This window comes from Ranitomeya variabilis, chromosome 2 (genome assembly GCF_051348905.1).
Source record: "Ranitomeya variabilis isolate aRanVar5 chromosome 2, aRanVar5.hap1, whole genome shotgun sequence".
Lineage (NCBI taxonomy): Eukaryota > Metazoa > Chordata > Amphibia > Anura > Dendrobatidae > Ranitomeya > Ranitomeya variabilis.
Genome location: NC_135233.1, coordinates 386,425,388 through 386,441,108, shown reverse-complemented (window position 1 = coordinate 386,441,108; position 15,721 = coordinate 386,425,388). Strand labels below are relative to the sequence as shown.

General features: G+C 50.3%; 1 protein-coding gene across 2 annotated transcripts in view; it reads right to left on the bottom strand.

Moving 5' to 3' along the window:
• Positions 1–4,026: 4,026 nt before the first annotated feature.
• Positions 4,027–15,721, bottom strand: part of LOC143806208 (uncharacterized) — a 50,679-nt gene continuing 38,984 nt past the window's right edge. For both annotated transcript variants that reach the window (XM_077286338.1, XM_077286340.1), the window contains 2 exons: positions 8,337–8,499; positions 4,027–4,879 (listed from right to left, as the gene is read on the bottom strand). In XM_077286338.1, coding sequence (XP_077142453.1) covers positions 4,219–4,879; positions 8,337–8,499 — 824 coding nt within the window. In that variant the 3' untranslated portion in view covers positions 4,027–4,218. The remainder of the gene's footprint in view (positions 4,880–8,336; positions 8,500–15,721) is intronic.

The window sequence follows — 15,721 nt, the reverse complement described above, 5'->3', positions numbered from 1 at the left end:
GTCCCGGATCTCGAGGACATTGATCGGCAAGGTTGACTCCTGCGCTGACCAGCGGCCCTGTACAGTCAGGTGGCGAAACACCGTACCCCAGCCGAGCAGGCTGGCATCAGTCGTCACCACTTGCCAGTGAACTGGAAGGAAGGACCTGCCCTGGGAGACGAGAGGTGACGTGAGCCACCAGTTGAGAGACTGTTTGACCCGGGGAGAGAGTCGGATCGGGCGGTCCAGGGAGAAGACAGACCTGTTCCACTGAGACAGGATGGCTTGCTGAAGAGGTCGCGAGTGAAATTGGGCGAAGGGAATCGCTTCCAATGTTGCTACCATCCTCCCCAAAACCTTCATGGCCGATCGGAAGGAGGGAGACCGAAGGCCCTGGAGCACGCGTATGTCCCGACGAAGAATGGATCTCTTGTCTTCGGGAAGAAAGACCTTGGTCTGACGAGTGTCGAAGAGCATGCCCAGAAAGATGATGCGCTGAGAAGGAATAAGGCAGGACTTCTTCCGGTTGACCAGCCACCCGAAACGGACTAGGGTGTCGAGAACAATGGACAGGCTTTCGTGGGGCCTGAGAAAAGGACGGAGCCTTGATAAGGATGTCGTCGAGGAATGGAAACAGAACCAGGCCTCTGACCCTCAAGATGGCCATCAGCGCCGCCCATGATCTTCGTGAAAACTCTTGGGGCGGTTGCAAGACCGAACGGCAGGGCGACGAACTGAAAATGTTCCTGAAGCACTACAAAGCGCAGGTATCGGTGATGTCCCAGGAATATCAGAACATGGAGGTAGGCATCCTGAATATCTATGGAACACAGAAATTCCTGAGCCTCCATGGAAGCAATTACTGAATGGATTCCATCCTGAAGTGCTTCATACGAACTCTCTTGTTCAGCAATTTGAGTACCAATTTTTTCGGTACCACAAAAAGGTTTGAATAGAAACCTGTGAACGGTTCTTTTTCTGGGACGGGAACAATTACCACGGCTTTGAGGAGAGAGGTGATGGCTGCGAAGAAACCCGGAACTAGAGCGGCATCTCTTGGAGGTCGGGATTCGAAAAAACGATCCCGGGGTCGTGAAACTCTATCTTGTATCCCGAGGATACAACTTCCCTGACCCATGCGTCCTCTACTGAGAAGATCCAGACGTCCCTGAAGAGGAGACGGCCGCCCAGCCTGGGAGGTGGGCTGACGACTAGCCGAGACTCATGCCGAGGTGGTTCTTCCAGTCCTGGACCTGACCTGGAGGATCTACCCTGGGAGTAGCGAAGACGCCAGGAAGGAGTGGGCCTAAAGGATACCGTCTTCTTCTCTTGACGTGCCTGTGGCCTCTGTTGCTGCTGGGAGAAGGAATTTGATGCCGCGAAGCGACGAAAAGGCCGAAATTGACGCCTAGGAGGAGGGCGACGAGGCTTGGCCTGGGGAAGAAGGGAACTTGTGCCCCCTGTAGCATCCTTAATGATTTGGTCCAGCTTAGAACCAAAGAGACGAGACCCCTGAAAAGGCAGGCTGGTAAGGGACTTTTTAGAAGACAAATCCGCCTGCCAGGCCTTAAGCCAAACGGTCCGGCGGATGGCAACCGCGTTGCTGGACGCCTGAGCCGCACAAGACGCGGCGTCCAGGGAGGCGGAGACCAGATATTCACCCGCGTGAGAAATCTGGTTGGCAAGTTCCGCCAGCTGTCCGGGCGGAGCCCCGACTGAGTTGTGTGGCCCATTTGGATATGGATTTTGAAACCCAAGTGGAAGCGAAGGCCGGGCAAAGACTAGCTGAGGCCGCTTCAAAGGCTGACTTTGCGAAAGATTCTATGACCCTATCGTTGGAATCCTTCAGAGATGCTCCGCCGGACAGTGGAAGAACCGTGTTGGTGAACAGTCTGGAAACTGGAGGATCCACCGAAGGGGAAGCAGTCCAATTAGCGGTGAGCTCCGGAGAAAAGGGATATAAAACGCCAAGTCGCTTTCCTCTCTGAAAGCGTCTGGTCGGGTTCTCTACTTCTCTGGTCATAATCTCCTCGAATTCCGGGTGAGGAGCGAAAAACTTGGAAGGTGGTTTAGCCCGTCTAAACGAAACCGCCTGATCTGCGGGTTCCGTAGAGGACTCCTTGATGCCACAGGTTTGATTTATCGCTCCAATGAGATTCTGAACCATATCCCTCATAGTAGCGATTTGGTTCGAATCCAGCTCCGAAACATCCTCCAAGGGTGCATCAGAGAACGCCTCGCCTGACTCAGGGGAGGAGGACCGGGGGGAAGTCGACCGCAGAGAAGGACCGTGTGGTGAGATGGAGCGAGAAGACTCAGACCGGCGTTCCTGTCTGGACCTTTTGCGGCTTGCAATGGAGGGCTCGGACGGAGCTTCCTGCGACCCGTTGGCTACTGCGGGAGTCTGCAGGGGTAATCGGTCCAGCACTGACACCAGAGTTTGAGACACCCGTGTTAGATCGGCCACCGATTTTGACAGAGAGGAAGCCCAGCCTGGGATGGGGGTATCACTCTCGGCCGGATCGGCCGGGGAATCCTGGGCAGTGTGAACAATCGGGTTGCTGCAGGCCTGACAGAGCGGAGAGGACTGACCTGAGGGAAGTTTGCTGTTACATGAAGAACATGCAAAGTACTTGACTAAGGTAGAAGAGGAAGAAGAAGGAGGAGGACGAGAGCGGCCCCCTTTAGAGTTAGACATATTGAAGAGGTCCCTGAAGAAAATGCCAGCGGGTTAGGGGACAGTGGGGCAGAGGGGGGTGTCAGTCTGCAGTGCAGAACTACTCACGGCAGACGAGAAAACGGATACCAAGTTGCTGCCGGCCTGGATGTCCCGCTTGTGTGGATCTCCGGAGAAAAAGGTGGAGCTCCTGCCCTGCGGCTTCTGGTGCTGCAATCTGCGCAGACTGTGTGATGTGCCCCCAGAAAAGAGCGCTCTGTGGAACTCTTTGGCAAAAATGCGGTGCACGTGTGGAATCTCCTGCGGCGTCGGGGGAGGAAGCGGCGCGGTAGCCTGTAGAGGCCCCGCGCCGGAATAGAAGGCAGAGGGGCCGCAGCTGAGATGGTCGAAGGAAGAAACGCGGCTGCCTGCAGAGGCCACCGCGCAATACAGCAATCACGGGCCGTGCCGCTGCAAACTGTGTAAGCGACGACCAGGTATTCAGGGAGCCCCTAGCAAGACCCCCCCCCCCCCCTCCGAAAGATCTGGGAATGGAAGGGGAAATACTCACCTAAACATCCCACGCCGTTACTAACCTGAGGGGAATGAGACGTCCAGGGAGCTCATGGAAGTCCTCGTCTCCGCAACCGACAGGCTCTGGCGGGTGAGTGGGTGGGGGACAGAGCCAGGACCGAACTTCTGAGCACGCTTGTGTGCCAGGATCATGGTCCTGCTGAGGGATCTATGAGGATACGGGGTGGCAGTACACGCCGTACTCAATAGTCCGTATTCTGGGACTACAGGTGTGACTGTTCACCCTGTATCCCTCCGAAAAAAACCTGAAAAGAAACGACGCACATTGAGGTAGATAAGGGTCTAATGAAAGACCCGTGTCCACCTACTACTGACACTAAGCTAAACTGAAGAGTATAATGCCAGTCGGTGGGGTGTACACTGCAGAGGATGAGCTAACTTTTTTATTTGCATAGTGTCAGCCTCCTAGTGGCAGCAGCATACACCCATGGTTCCGGTGTTCCTCAATGAGAGGCGATAAAGAAATACAATTATTATTACGTTCTGCAGCTTTGTCTAAATCCAGTTGTGGGTTTCACAGCTACACTGCTCAGTACTGCTCTAAAATGTCCTCCATGCTGCTGCTGCGTGTAAACATAAGCTGCCTAGAGCCGGGTATCCTTTCATGTCTGTGTGCTGTGTATAGGAGACGCCATTGTGGCTCATCTCCACCCAGTAGCCCAGAGACAACTGAACTTTAGAGGGATAGGTGATATATTGCCCCGTCGCGGCATTATTCCTCCCGTACACACCACAGATGGTTCTGGTTCCTTCGTATTTCGGGTCAGTCTATATTACCAGTAACGAGACTGAACAGGAAAGCTTTATGGAGGATTTTACTTCACCTCCGTCTGCTGTAATACGGGGGGTCCCGGGAACGCCGGGCAGGGGAGGGCGTAGAAGTGAAGTTTAGCTATAACGGGTGAGCAGAACAATCTGGAAGAAATGCTGGTGATATAAATAATGTAAAAAAAAATAATATATATAAAAATATATAAGCAGCATGGCAGCTACAAGTCAAAGTAGTCCGGAGAGTGTCTCTGACTCCAGGGCGACGGGTCGATGGAGGAGGGGGATGACGATGGAGAAGAATTTGGCTGCGGACCACGGGTGAACTCCGGCTCCTGAGATCTCTGGGGGGCCGCTGGGTGAGTCTGAGGGTCCAGGAGTTTGTGTGATGGGTCGCGTGCTGGCATCGAGTGCTGGGGGGACGTTGGCCGCTGGTGTCGGTGTCTCCGGGTGGGTTTGAATGTGGGTTGTGGTGGGATCCGGGTGGAGTTGTTGCTGTGCTGATGTGTGACTGGCGGCGCCCCCATGAACCGTTTCACCACGTGCATCATGCTCAGCTGCATGTCGATTTTTCTCTCCTCAGGAACTTTTTTGACAAAAGGCAGGAGGCTCCTCAGGAAGATCTCGTCCGAGTCGCTTTTCTCCTCGCTCTTCTCTTTCAGGGTGTTCATGACGTCCAGAAGGTGCGTTTCCCAGTCGCTCTCTGACGCTTTTGCAGCTTTTTTCCGGTTTCTTTTTGGTGCCGGGGGTGTAGGTGCTGGCGGCAGCGCTGGTGGAGGAGGAGTGCAGCTCGCTGACCCTTCTATGTCTATCGGCTGCAGAATTTCCACAGGTTCCCGGTTATTGCTGGTGGATGTGGGCACAACGCTGCCAGCGAAGGGGCTAAAGACAGAAACAGTAGTCACACACTGGAATACACAATGCACCGTCCATTAAAGCTCCTCTTATTCTACAGTTTATAAATCTCTCATACTTGGACGCATTATATTGTATCCCTCAGTGCTTCTAGTCATAATGGTACAAACTGGTGATCACACGTCACTGGCGGGACTGACAGCCAGAATCCTAAAGAAACAGCCAAGATCAAAGGAACCTCCCATCCCAATCAGATAAATACCAAATATAATGTCCTTTATTCTGCTGCTTTCTAGTAAGTATTTCATCTCACCCCAGACCTGGATGCACAGCTACATTGCTCAATACAGCTGAATAACATCTTCCAGGTTGCTGCTCATTAGTAAGTGCCATATTCCACCCCAATTGTAATGTCTAAAATAATATTTAAATAGAGTTAAGAATGTGGCAAGTAAGCAAAATTGTAAGAATACAGCTTCTGAAAAGCCCAAAATAACGTTACATATTAGTAAAAACCATTTCAGATTCATCACCAAGTTACAGGACAGGGGGTAAATTTCTGATTAGTAGTGCTCTAAAATGCTTTACTGGAATGAACCAGCGGCGGCACTCAACGGTACATCTGGCTGCATTCAGCTGTACTCGGCAGTAAACTGGGCTGCGCTCGGCTGGATGTGCTGCTGTGCTCGGCGGTACTTCCAGCTGCACTCGGCTGCACGTGTGATTGTGCTCGGCTGTACATGTCTGCAGTCAGCTGTACTCAGCAGAACATGAGGCTGTACTCGGCTGTATGTGCGGCTGCACTTGGCTGTACTCAGCGGTACATCTAGCTGTGCTTGGCAGAACGTGCGGCTGTACTTGGCTATACAGGTCCTTCTCAAAAAATTAGCATATAGTGTTAAATTTCATTATTTACCATAATGTAATGATTACAATTAAACTTTCATATATTATAGATTCATTATCCACCAACTGAAATTTGTCAGGTCTTTTATTGTTTTAATACTGATGATTTTGGCATACAACTCCTGATAACCCAAAAAACCTGTCTCAATAAATTAGCATATCAAGAAAAGGTTCTCTAAACGACCTATTACCCTAATCTTCTGAATCAACTAATTAACTCTAAACACATGCAAAAGATACCTGAGGCTTTTAAAAACTCCCTGCCTGGTTCATTACTCAAAACCCCCATCATGGGTAAGACTAGTGACCTGACAGATGTCAAGAAGGCCATCATTGACACCCTCAAGCAAGAGGGTAAGACCCAGAAAGAAATTTCTCAACAAATAGGCTGTTCCCAGAGTGCTGTATCAAGGCACCTCAATGGTAAGTCTGTTGGAAGGAAACAATGTGGCAGAAAACGCTGTACAACGAGAAGAGGTGACCGGACCCTGAGGAAGATTGTGGAGAAGGACCGATTCCAGACCTTGGGGAACCTGAGGAAGCAGTGGACTGAGTCTGGTGTGGAAACATCCAGAGCCACCGTGCACAGGCGTGTGCAGGAAATGGGCTACAGGTGCCGCATTCCCCAGGTAAAGCCACTTTTGAACCATAAACAGCGGCAGAAGCGCCTGACCTGGGCTACAGAGAAGCAGCACTGGACTGTTGCTAAGTGGTCCCAAGTACTTTTTTCTGATGAAAGCAAATTTTGCATGTCATTCGGAAATCAAGGTGCCAGAGTCTGGAGGAAGACTGGGGAGAAGGAAATGCCAAAATGCCTGAAGTCCAGTGTCAAGTACCCACAGTCAGTGATGGTGTGGGGTGCCATGTCAGCTGCTGGTGTTGGTCCACTGTGTTTCATCAAGGGCAGGGTCAATGCAGCTAGCTATCAGGAGATTTTGGAGCACTTCATGCTTCCATCGGCTGAAATGCTTTATGGAGATGAAGATTTCATTTTTCAGCACGACCTGGCACCTGCTCACAGTGCCAAAACCACTGGTAAATGGTTTACGGACCATGGTATTACTGTGCTCAATTGGCCTGCCAACTCTCCTGACCTGAACCCCATAGAGAATCTGTGGGATATTGTGAAGAGAAAGTTGAGAGACGCAAGACCCAACACTCTGGATGAGCTTAAGGCCGCTATTGAAGCATCCTGGGCCTCCATAACATCTCAGCAGTGTCACAGGCTGATTGCCTCCATGCCACGCCGCATTGAAGCAGTCATTTCTGCCAAAGGATTCCCGACCAAGTATTGAGTGCATAACTGAACATTATTATTTGATGGTTTTTTTGTTTGTTATTAAAAAACACTTTTATTTGATTGGTCGGGTGAAATATGCTAATTTATTGAGACAGGTTTTTTGGGTTATCAGGAGTTGTATGCCAAAATCATCAGTATTAAAACAATAAAAGACCTGACAAATTTCAGTTGGTGGATAATGAATCTATAATATATGAAAGTTTAATTGTAATCATTACATTATGGTAAATAATGACATTTAACACTATATGCTAATTTTTTGAGAAGGACCTGTACATCTGGCTGCGCTCGGCTGTACGTGCGGCTGCGCTTGGCTGTCTCCAGCAGTCTCAACAACAAAAAATGGAAATCTGCATGATTCTAACAAAGAATTTAAGAGCAGTTCTCAGGATGGGCGGAGGTCCCAGTGATCAGACCACTACCGATCAGGTGGGGCATATGTGATTACTTTAAATGTTGGGAATATCCCTTTAGGGTATGTGCACACGCTGCGGATATGGCTGCAGATCCGCAGCAGTTTTCCCCGAGTTTACAGTACCATGTAAACCTATGGAAAACAAAATCCGCAGTGCACATGCTGCAGAAAATACCGCGCGGAAACGTAGTGTTTATTCCGCAGCATATCAATTATTTGCGTGGATTCTGCAGCGGTTTACACCTGCTCCATAATAGGAATCCACAGGTGTAAAACCGCATGTGAAATACGCAATAAAAACAAAACGCGGTAAATCCGCGGTAATTCCACAGGTAAAACGCAGTGCAGTTTACCTGCAGACTTACCACAATCAGTCTGGAAAAATCCGCAGGACTTTCCGCAACGTGTGCACGTAACCTCAAAGAGGTCACACTAAACAGCTTCTGATCTTGAGGCAGCCAGAGCAGAATTCATAGTTCTGCTGCATTTCCCTAAATTCAGGGTCTCTGAGGGCCGCGTCTGACACGATATATTCTTACGCATCCTTTGACTGCCTGTGTCACGCCTCGACCAGAAAATTACTCGCTGCTTTTATAAGGCGCCATGCATCATCTCCTCCCTTGTGATAGTGTTGGTGTCCCAGAAGTAAAGCATTCTTTCTGATTCACTGCTCCTCCAGCGTGTCATCTGTCCAAACAGGACAATCCCTTTAAGTGGGGCGGTAACATTACCAGCTTGTTCCTCTGGACAGTAGTCCTTCAGGAGGAGAGCGATTAGCAGATTTTTTTTCCCCGGGGGGCATTGCCTGGCTTCTGAGACCCCTACAGTAGACGGTGGTCTCCACGAGAAGCAGCGGCACTCACACTCTCAGCCTCATGGTGGGCTCTAGGAACAACAGACCCTCGTAGTGAACGTATTTCCTCCTCCGAAGTGTCGGGAGCCCGCAGTTCTCCAGCTTCTTCTGCAGAGTGAGCTCCCGCCTGAAGCAATCCTTCAGGGACCTCCATCGTGTCTGGATTTCTTTGGCTGTGGACAGTATGTAATAAAGATGAGAAGCTTAATAACGGAGGACAGAGATAGGGTTAAATTTAGAAATTACACAAGTTATTACACTCTGGAGGGGACATATTGGTACCGATCTGCCTGATCATCAACGTCTCTGGGGCCTCAAATAAAACCTATTGCAATTGTCTATCGAGCGTATAAAGCAACAAAAAGTAGAGAGCGACCAAACAGATCCACCCATCCAGTGCTGGAATCTGCAGATTACTGTGGATTACTGATTATTTCAGCATTTTTTATCCAAGAGTCACTGTGTCACTTTCTGCCGCTCAGCACAACGGGGGCGGTACGTTCTGCATCACTGAAACAAAAGCATAATTCATAAAGGCGTTCTGCTGGCACTGTGTATGGAGACACTAAGGTCTGCGGGTGTACTCTGCCTGGCACTGTGTATGGAGACACTAAGCTCTGGGGGTGTACTCTGCCTGGCACTGTTTATGAAGACACTAAGCTCTGCGGGTGTACTCTGCCTGGCACTGTGTATGGAGACACTAAGGTCTGTGGGTGTGTACTCTGCCTGGCACTGTGTATGGAGACACTAAGGTCTGCGGGTGTACTCTGCCTGGCACTGTGTATGGAGACACTAAGGTCTGTGGGTGTGTACTCTGCCTGGCACTGTTTATGGAGACACTAAGGTCTGTGGGTGTACTCTGCCTGGCACTGTATGGAGACACTAAGCTCTGCGGGTGTACTCTGCCTGGCACTGTGTATGGAGACACTAAGCTCTGCGGGTGTACTCTGCCTGGCACTGTGTATGGAGACACTAAGCTCTGCGGGTGTACTCTGCCTGGCACGGTGTATGGAGACACTAAGGTCTGCGGGTGTACTCTGCCTGGCACTGTGTATGGAGACACTAAGGTCTGCGGGTGTACTCTGCCTGGCACGGTGTATGGAGACACCAAGGTCTGCGGGTGTACTCTGCCTGGCACTGTGTATGGGGACACGGACTAGCACTGTTTATGAGTGTTCTCTCTGTATCACACAGTGTATGTTGATACTTCAGCCGGCAATGTTTTATGTGTATACTTTATTTCTAGCACTGTGTTTGGAGATACCTAGGATGTCACTGTGCACTGGTTATGGGTGGACGCTGTCTTTAACTGTGCATAGTGATACATGGGCTGGCACTGGGTATGGGGATGTTGGGCTGGCACTGGGTATGGGTGGACGCTGTCTGGCACTGTGCATAGTGATACATGGGCTGGCACTGGGTATGGGGATGTTGGGCTGGCACTGGGGATGTTGGGCTGGCACTGGGTATGGGTGTACTCTTTTTTTTTTTAAATTCTGTTATCTTATTTTGTGGAATTTTTCAATAAACATATGGCAACATAGCATAGAGTCAAAAAATATAGTTCTTACCGATAACGGTATTTCTCTGAGCCCATGACGGCACCACGGAGAGAGGGGATCCGCCCACCAAGGACAGGGAACCTACAGATAAAAAGGCGGTACCACTCTCCCGCATCAGTTGTTTACATAGAAAATAATGGGAGACTACGAAAAAACCTTGTTAGTTTTAACATTACTTAGTATAATTAAGATACCGCGTGACCTAATATCAAATAATCTATGACACTATGTTGGTGTGTACACCCATGCGTGAAGGGAGGGAATGTACGGGTGCCGTCATGGGCTCAGAGAAATACCGTTATCGGTAAGAACTATATTTTTCTCTGTCGCCCATGATGGCACCACGGAGAGATTTCATAGATTTGTACATTCAGGGAGGGACCACCGTTTCCAGAACCCTTTTACCGAAGGTAAGGTCTGAAGAGGAGATAAGGTCCAATCTATAGTGCCTATAGAATGTGGAAGGTGATGACCAAGTAGCAGCTCTACATATCTGGTCAATAGAAGCTACAGCCTTCTCCGCCCAAGAGGCTGCTACTGCTCTCGTTGAGTGAGCCTTGACGTCCCCTGGAGTGGACACTCCACTTGCCGAGTACGACAGGCTAATGGCGTCCGTGATCCATCTCGCTAGAGTGGCTTTGGAGGCTTTTTTCCCCTTTCGGGGACCCTGGAAACACACAAAAAGAGAGGCATCCTCCGTACTCTGTCTGGTGGCTTCTAAGTATTGCAAGAGACATCTTCTGACATCTAATGTATGTAATCTTTGTTCCTCCATATTTTTAGGGTTGGGACAGAAGGAGGGGAGCGATATCTCTTGAGATCTGTGAAACCTGGAAGCCACCTTCGGGAGGTATGCTGGGTCTATCTTTAAAATGACCCTATCCTCTAAGAACTGTGTGTAAGGGGGGTTAGCTGAAAGCGCCTGCATGTCACTAACCCTACGGGCAGATGTGAGGGCGACCAACAGGGAAGTTTTGAGGGATAGGAATTTTAATGAGATTTCATCTAATGGTTCAAAGGGAGGTTTAGTCAGGGCTTTAAGGACCAAATTTAAATCCCATTGGGGAATAACCCTTACTGGAAGAGGTCTTGATCTCCCAGCTGCTCTGATAAACCTAGAAACCCACCTATTTGAAGCTAGATCAAAATTGAATAGGGCTCCCAAAGCAGCTACATGAACTTTTAGGGTGCTCGTGGCTAAACCAATCTCCAATCCCTTCTGCAAAAATTCTAATATGGATTTAAGGGGGATTTCTTCCCCTATTTTTGCACCTGATGATGAAAGGAATTTTTTCCATATCTTCCCGTACTGTTTTGTTGTAACGGGTTTTCTACTTTGTAATAGAGCTGAAATTAACCCCGGAGAGAACCCTCTGCCTTCTAATAGCTTCCTCTCAAAAGCCAAGCTGTCAAGTGTAAGCTCTTGATTTGTGGATGATGGACCGGGCCCTGGGATAGTAGGTTTGGGAGGTCTGGTAACACCCATGGGTCGGATACTGACATCTTCCTCATCCAAGAAAACCAAGGCCTCTTCGGCCAGAACAGGGCTATTAAGATCACAAGAGCCCCGTCCTCCCGAATCTTCCTCAGCACTGCCGGAATCAGAGCAAGAGGAGGAAAAGCATAAGCCAGCTGATGTCGCCAAGGGATCAGGAATGCGTCCACAACCACTGGGTTCCCCAGTGGAGCTACGGAGCAAAAGAAGTCTACTTTTTTGTTTAGGTGGTTTGCAAAGAGGTCTATCTCGGGTACACCCCATCTTTCTGTGATCTGAGTAAATACCGCCTGATTTAGCTCCCACTCCCCTTGTTTTAGACTGGAGCGACTGAGGAAGTCTGCTTTGAAATTGTCCACCCCCTTTATATGCAGGCTTGTCAGGGATAGAAGGTTGCTCTCGGCTATTTGTAGGATTGACTTGGTCACCTCCATTAGATTTTGGGAACGAGTACCCCCTTGGTGATTTAGGTATGATACCACCACCCGGTTGTCTGACATCACCCTGACATGGTGAGAGTGAAGGGACCCCAAGAATTCCCCCAGGGCAAATTTGACCGCAAGAAGTTCCTTCATATTGGAAGACTTGTCTGCTAGCGCTGATGACCAAGTGCCCTGAGCCACTAGATCGCCCAGATGAACTCCCCACCCCGTGGGACTTGCGTCCGTGGTGAGGACCTTTGAAACAGGGAACACCCACAGGACTCCCCGGGAAAGATTTTCCTGCGATGTCCACCAGATCAGTGAATGATTTGTTCGAGGAGATAATGTTAACCACCCTTCTAAATTCCCCCCTAGAGAGACCTGTTCTGACAAGATTTGCCATTGGAGGTCTCTTGAGTGAAGCTGAGCTCACTGGACTGCGGGGATGCATGAAATCATGGAGCCTAAGAGGGACATGGCCTGGTGGAGAGTTATGGAGGGTAGAGATTGAATTTTTGATACTAGACTTTTTACTTTTTGTATTTTGTCCCCCGGGAGCCGACATTCCATTTTTATGGAGTCTAGGGTGAGACCTAGATACTCCTGGACCTGGGAGGGCGACAGTCTGGACTTTCTTAAGTTTATTAGCCAGCCCAGCTCCTTTAAAGACTATTACCGTTGCCAGCTAATTTTCGCAGTGTTGGGGGGAGGAGCCTATCACCAGAAAGTCGTCTAGATATGGTACAATCAGGGTGTTTTGTTCCCTGAGATGAGCCATTACCTCCGCAATTAGTTTTGTGAAAATTCTCGGGGCTATGGCAAGGCCAAAAGGTAGGGCCGAGAACTGGAAGTGGCGTAACACCCCCCCGATGTGAACTGCCATCCTGAGAAACTTTTGGTGATCTTTGTGTATGGGGACGTGGTAATACGCGTCCTTCAGGTCCAGGACTACCATGAAGCATTGAGGAAACAGCATTTTTATAGATGATTTTATTGTTTCCATCTTGAATGCTTGAATTTCTAGGAAATTGTTTAGGGTTTTCAAGTTTATGATCGTCCTGTAGGACCCGTCTGGTTTTTTTCTCAGGAACAGAGGGGAATAGTATCCTTGGCCTCTTTCTTGTGGGGGAACTTCCAGGAGTACTCCTTTCCCGTTCGTTCTCCAGTGCCAATTGTTCTTCCGCTGAAGACCTTGGAGATGTCATCATAAAGGAGGGACGAGGGTATCTTTGAAATGTCAACTTCAGTCCTGATTCTATTATGCTCAGAATCCATTGACTGGAGGTAATTTTTTCCCAGGCCGAGAGAAAGAGAGACAGTCTCCCCCCCACCTGGGGCAAACCTTCATTGGGAAGGCTTTTTATTATCGTTGGGATTTTTATTAAAGATGAATCCCTTGTTCTTATTTTTCTTGTCTTCCCATCTCCCCTGGCCTCTCCCCGTTTTTTTACGGAAAAACCTCTTGCTCCAAAAGGGCTTCCTATAAGAGGGGAAATTCAGGGAGGGGAAATACTTCTTTTTATCCCCTGCTTTTTCCAGTATGTCATCTAGGGTGGACCCGAACAAAAATTCTCCTTCGCAGGGGATGGTACACAATTTGGTTTTTGTTTGCAAGTCCCCTGGCCAGCATTTAAGCCAGAGAGCGCGCCTAGCCGCGTTCGAGAAGACCGCTGATCTAGCGGCTAATCTGATGGAATCGGCAGAAGCATCCGTCAAAAATGCAGCTGCCCCTCTCATTACAGGCAAGGTGCTCAGTATAGAGTCACGTGATGATTTCCCTTTAAGCTGGCCCTCTAGTTGATCCAACCAGATCATTAGGGAGCGGGATGTACATGCGGCTGCCACTGCCGGTTTTAGACCTCCTCCCGCTGCTTCCCAGGAACTTTTGAGAAAGGCGTCTGCCTTTTTGTCCATAGGGTCTTTTAGGACCCCCATGTCTTCAAAAGGGAGGGCGAATTTCTTTGATGCCTTAGCAATGGCGACGTCTAGTTTAGGAGCTTTATCCCAGAATGAACAGGATTCGTCCTCAAAGGGGTACTTCCTTTTTGGAATTAACAGCGACTTTTGTATGGGCTTCCTCCACTCTTTTTTAATTAGTGCCGATATCGCGTCATTAAGCGGAAAGGCCCTTTTCTTTTTCTGCTCTAGACCTCGAACATAATGTCCTGAACCGATCTTTTGGGGTGGGAGTCTACTAGCCCCATAGTGCTCCTCACTGCTTTTATGAGACCATCAGTGTCTTCTAGGGGAAAACAACTGTGCCCCCCCGAGGAAGAGGAGGAGGATGAAGAAGAGGAGTTAGAGGAAACTGAGCTCGAACTATCACTGTCTGTACTCGATGCAGGAGACGGGGACCTGTGTCTGGTCTTCCTCCGTTTTTTCCCTTTTTTTAGGGCTCTAAAGGTGTCTTCTACCTGATCCTTGATCAGGGATTTTAGATCGGCTGCGAACCCTGGAAGACTTTCGGATACTGTTTGCTGTATGCATGTATTACATAGTCTCTTTTCCCAGGTAGATGGAAGATCTTCTCTACAAAGGGCACAGATTCTATGCTTAGTTTTTCCTAAGCTTTTCTTCCCCTATGAAAGAGACAAATAATAACCTTACTGCCTCTGACTTTCACGAAGATCACTTACCACCTCAAGGACCCATAAATACCGGTTGGGGATGCTCTGCGTCTGTCTTTTTCCCCGACGCCGTGCTGGACTCCTTGCTATGCTGGGACCTTTGGCGTTCTTTACCGGTAGCATCCTGGTGTCCTTTCTGTTGTCGACGTTTTTGCTGCTGCGGCGATACTGGTGGTGGTGGTGATTCTGGCAAGGGTGATGCCGGGTCACTCATAGTGCAGTTGGTGCTGCGGCTGGCGTTGCAGTTGCTCTGCTGCTGTGGCGGCTGGTGCTGCGACTCGAGGCTCGCGCTGCGGCTTGAAGCCCGTGCTGCTGCTGCCTGAGGCCTGTGCTGCGGATGACGCTGCGGTGCCTCTGGGTAGCTGAAGCAGCTCCCTTCTTATGCGGGAGATCCCGCCGATTTTTTTTGAATTTGCGCCTGCGCAGCACCGAGCGTCAACGCCGGCGTCTGCACCGAGCGTCAACGCCGGCGTCTGCGCAGATGCGCCCGCCGCCGGCGCCTGCGCAGAAGCCGGACTCCGCGCCGATCATCGCCGCGGCGCCTGCCGAAGCGCCCATCGCCGGCGCCTGCGCAGAAGCGCCCATTGCGCCGAAGTGCCTGCCGCCGGCACCTGCGCAGATGCACCCACCGCCGGCGCCTGCGCAGAAGCGCCCATTGCGCCGAAGTGCCTGCCGCCGGCACCTGCGCAGATGCGTCCGCCGGCGCTTGCGCAGATGCGCCCGCGCATCTCCAGAGCTCACCGAGCTATCGTGAGACTTGAGTCTCAGACTTGCGCTGTAGGCCCAAGATGGCGCCCGAAAAGCACATTGGAGCAGCCCGCCGGGCTCGGCTCTGCACGCCGGATGGCAATGCAGTGTGCAGGCTGACGCTTTTTCTGGGAGGGCTGCCACCCCTCCCGCAACCACAGAGGGACCCCCCTGGATGTTGCGCTGCTGCATCTTACCCGGGAGGTGACCGCGTACTCCATGTCACCTCCCCCGCACACCCTAAAGGCCCACTAGCCCCAGCGGTGGCGCTTCGGGTAACCACACCAGCCGAGGCAGAGGGACCCCAGCTGCCTGAGTCGGACTGATTGGCCCCGGAATCCCACGTCGATTCTTCTCTGGTAAGTCCGTAGGTCTCTCATCAAGGACAGGAAACCAACTGATGCGAGAGAGTGGTACCGCCTTTTTAGCTGTAGGTTCCCTGTCCTTGGTGGGCGGATCCCCTCTCTCCGTGGTGCCGTCATGGGCGACAGAGAAATAATCTGTATATCATTGTTCACATTGACGTAAATATGACATCACAC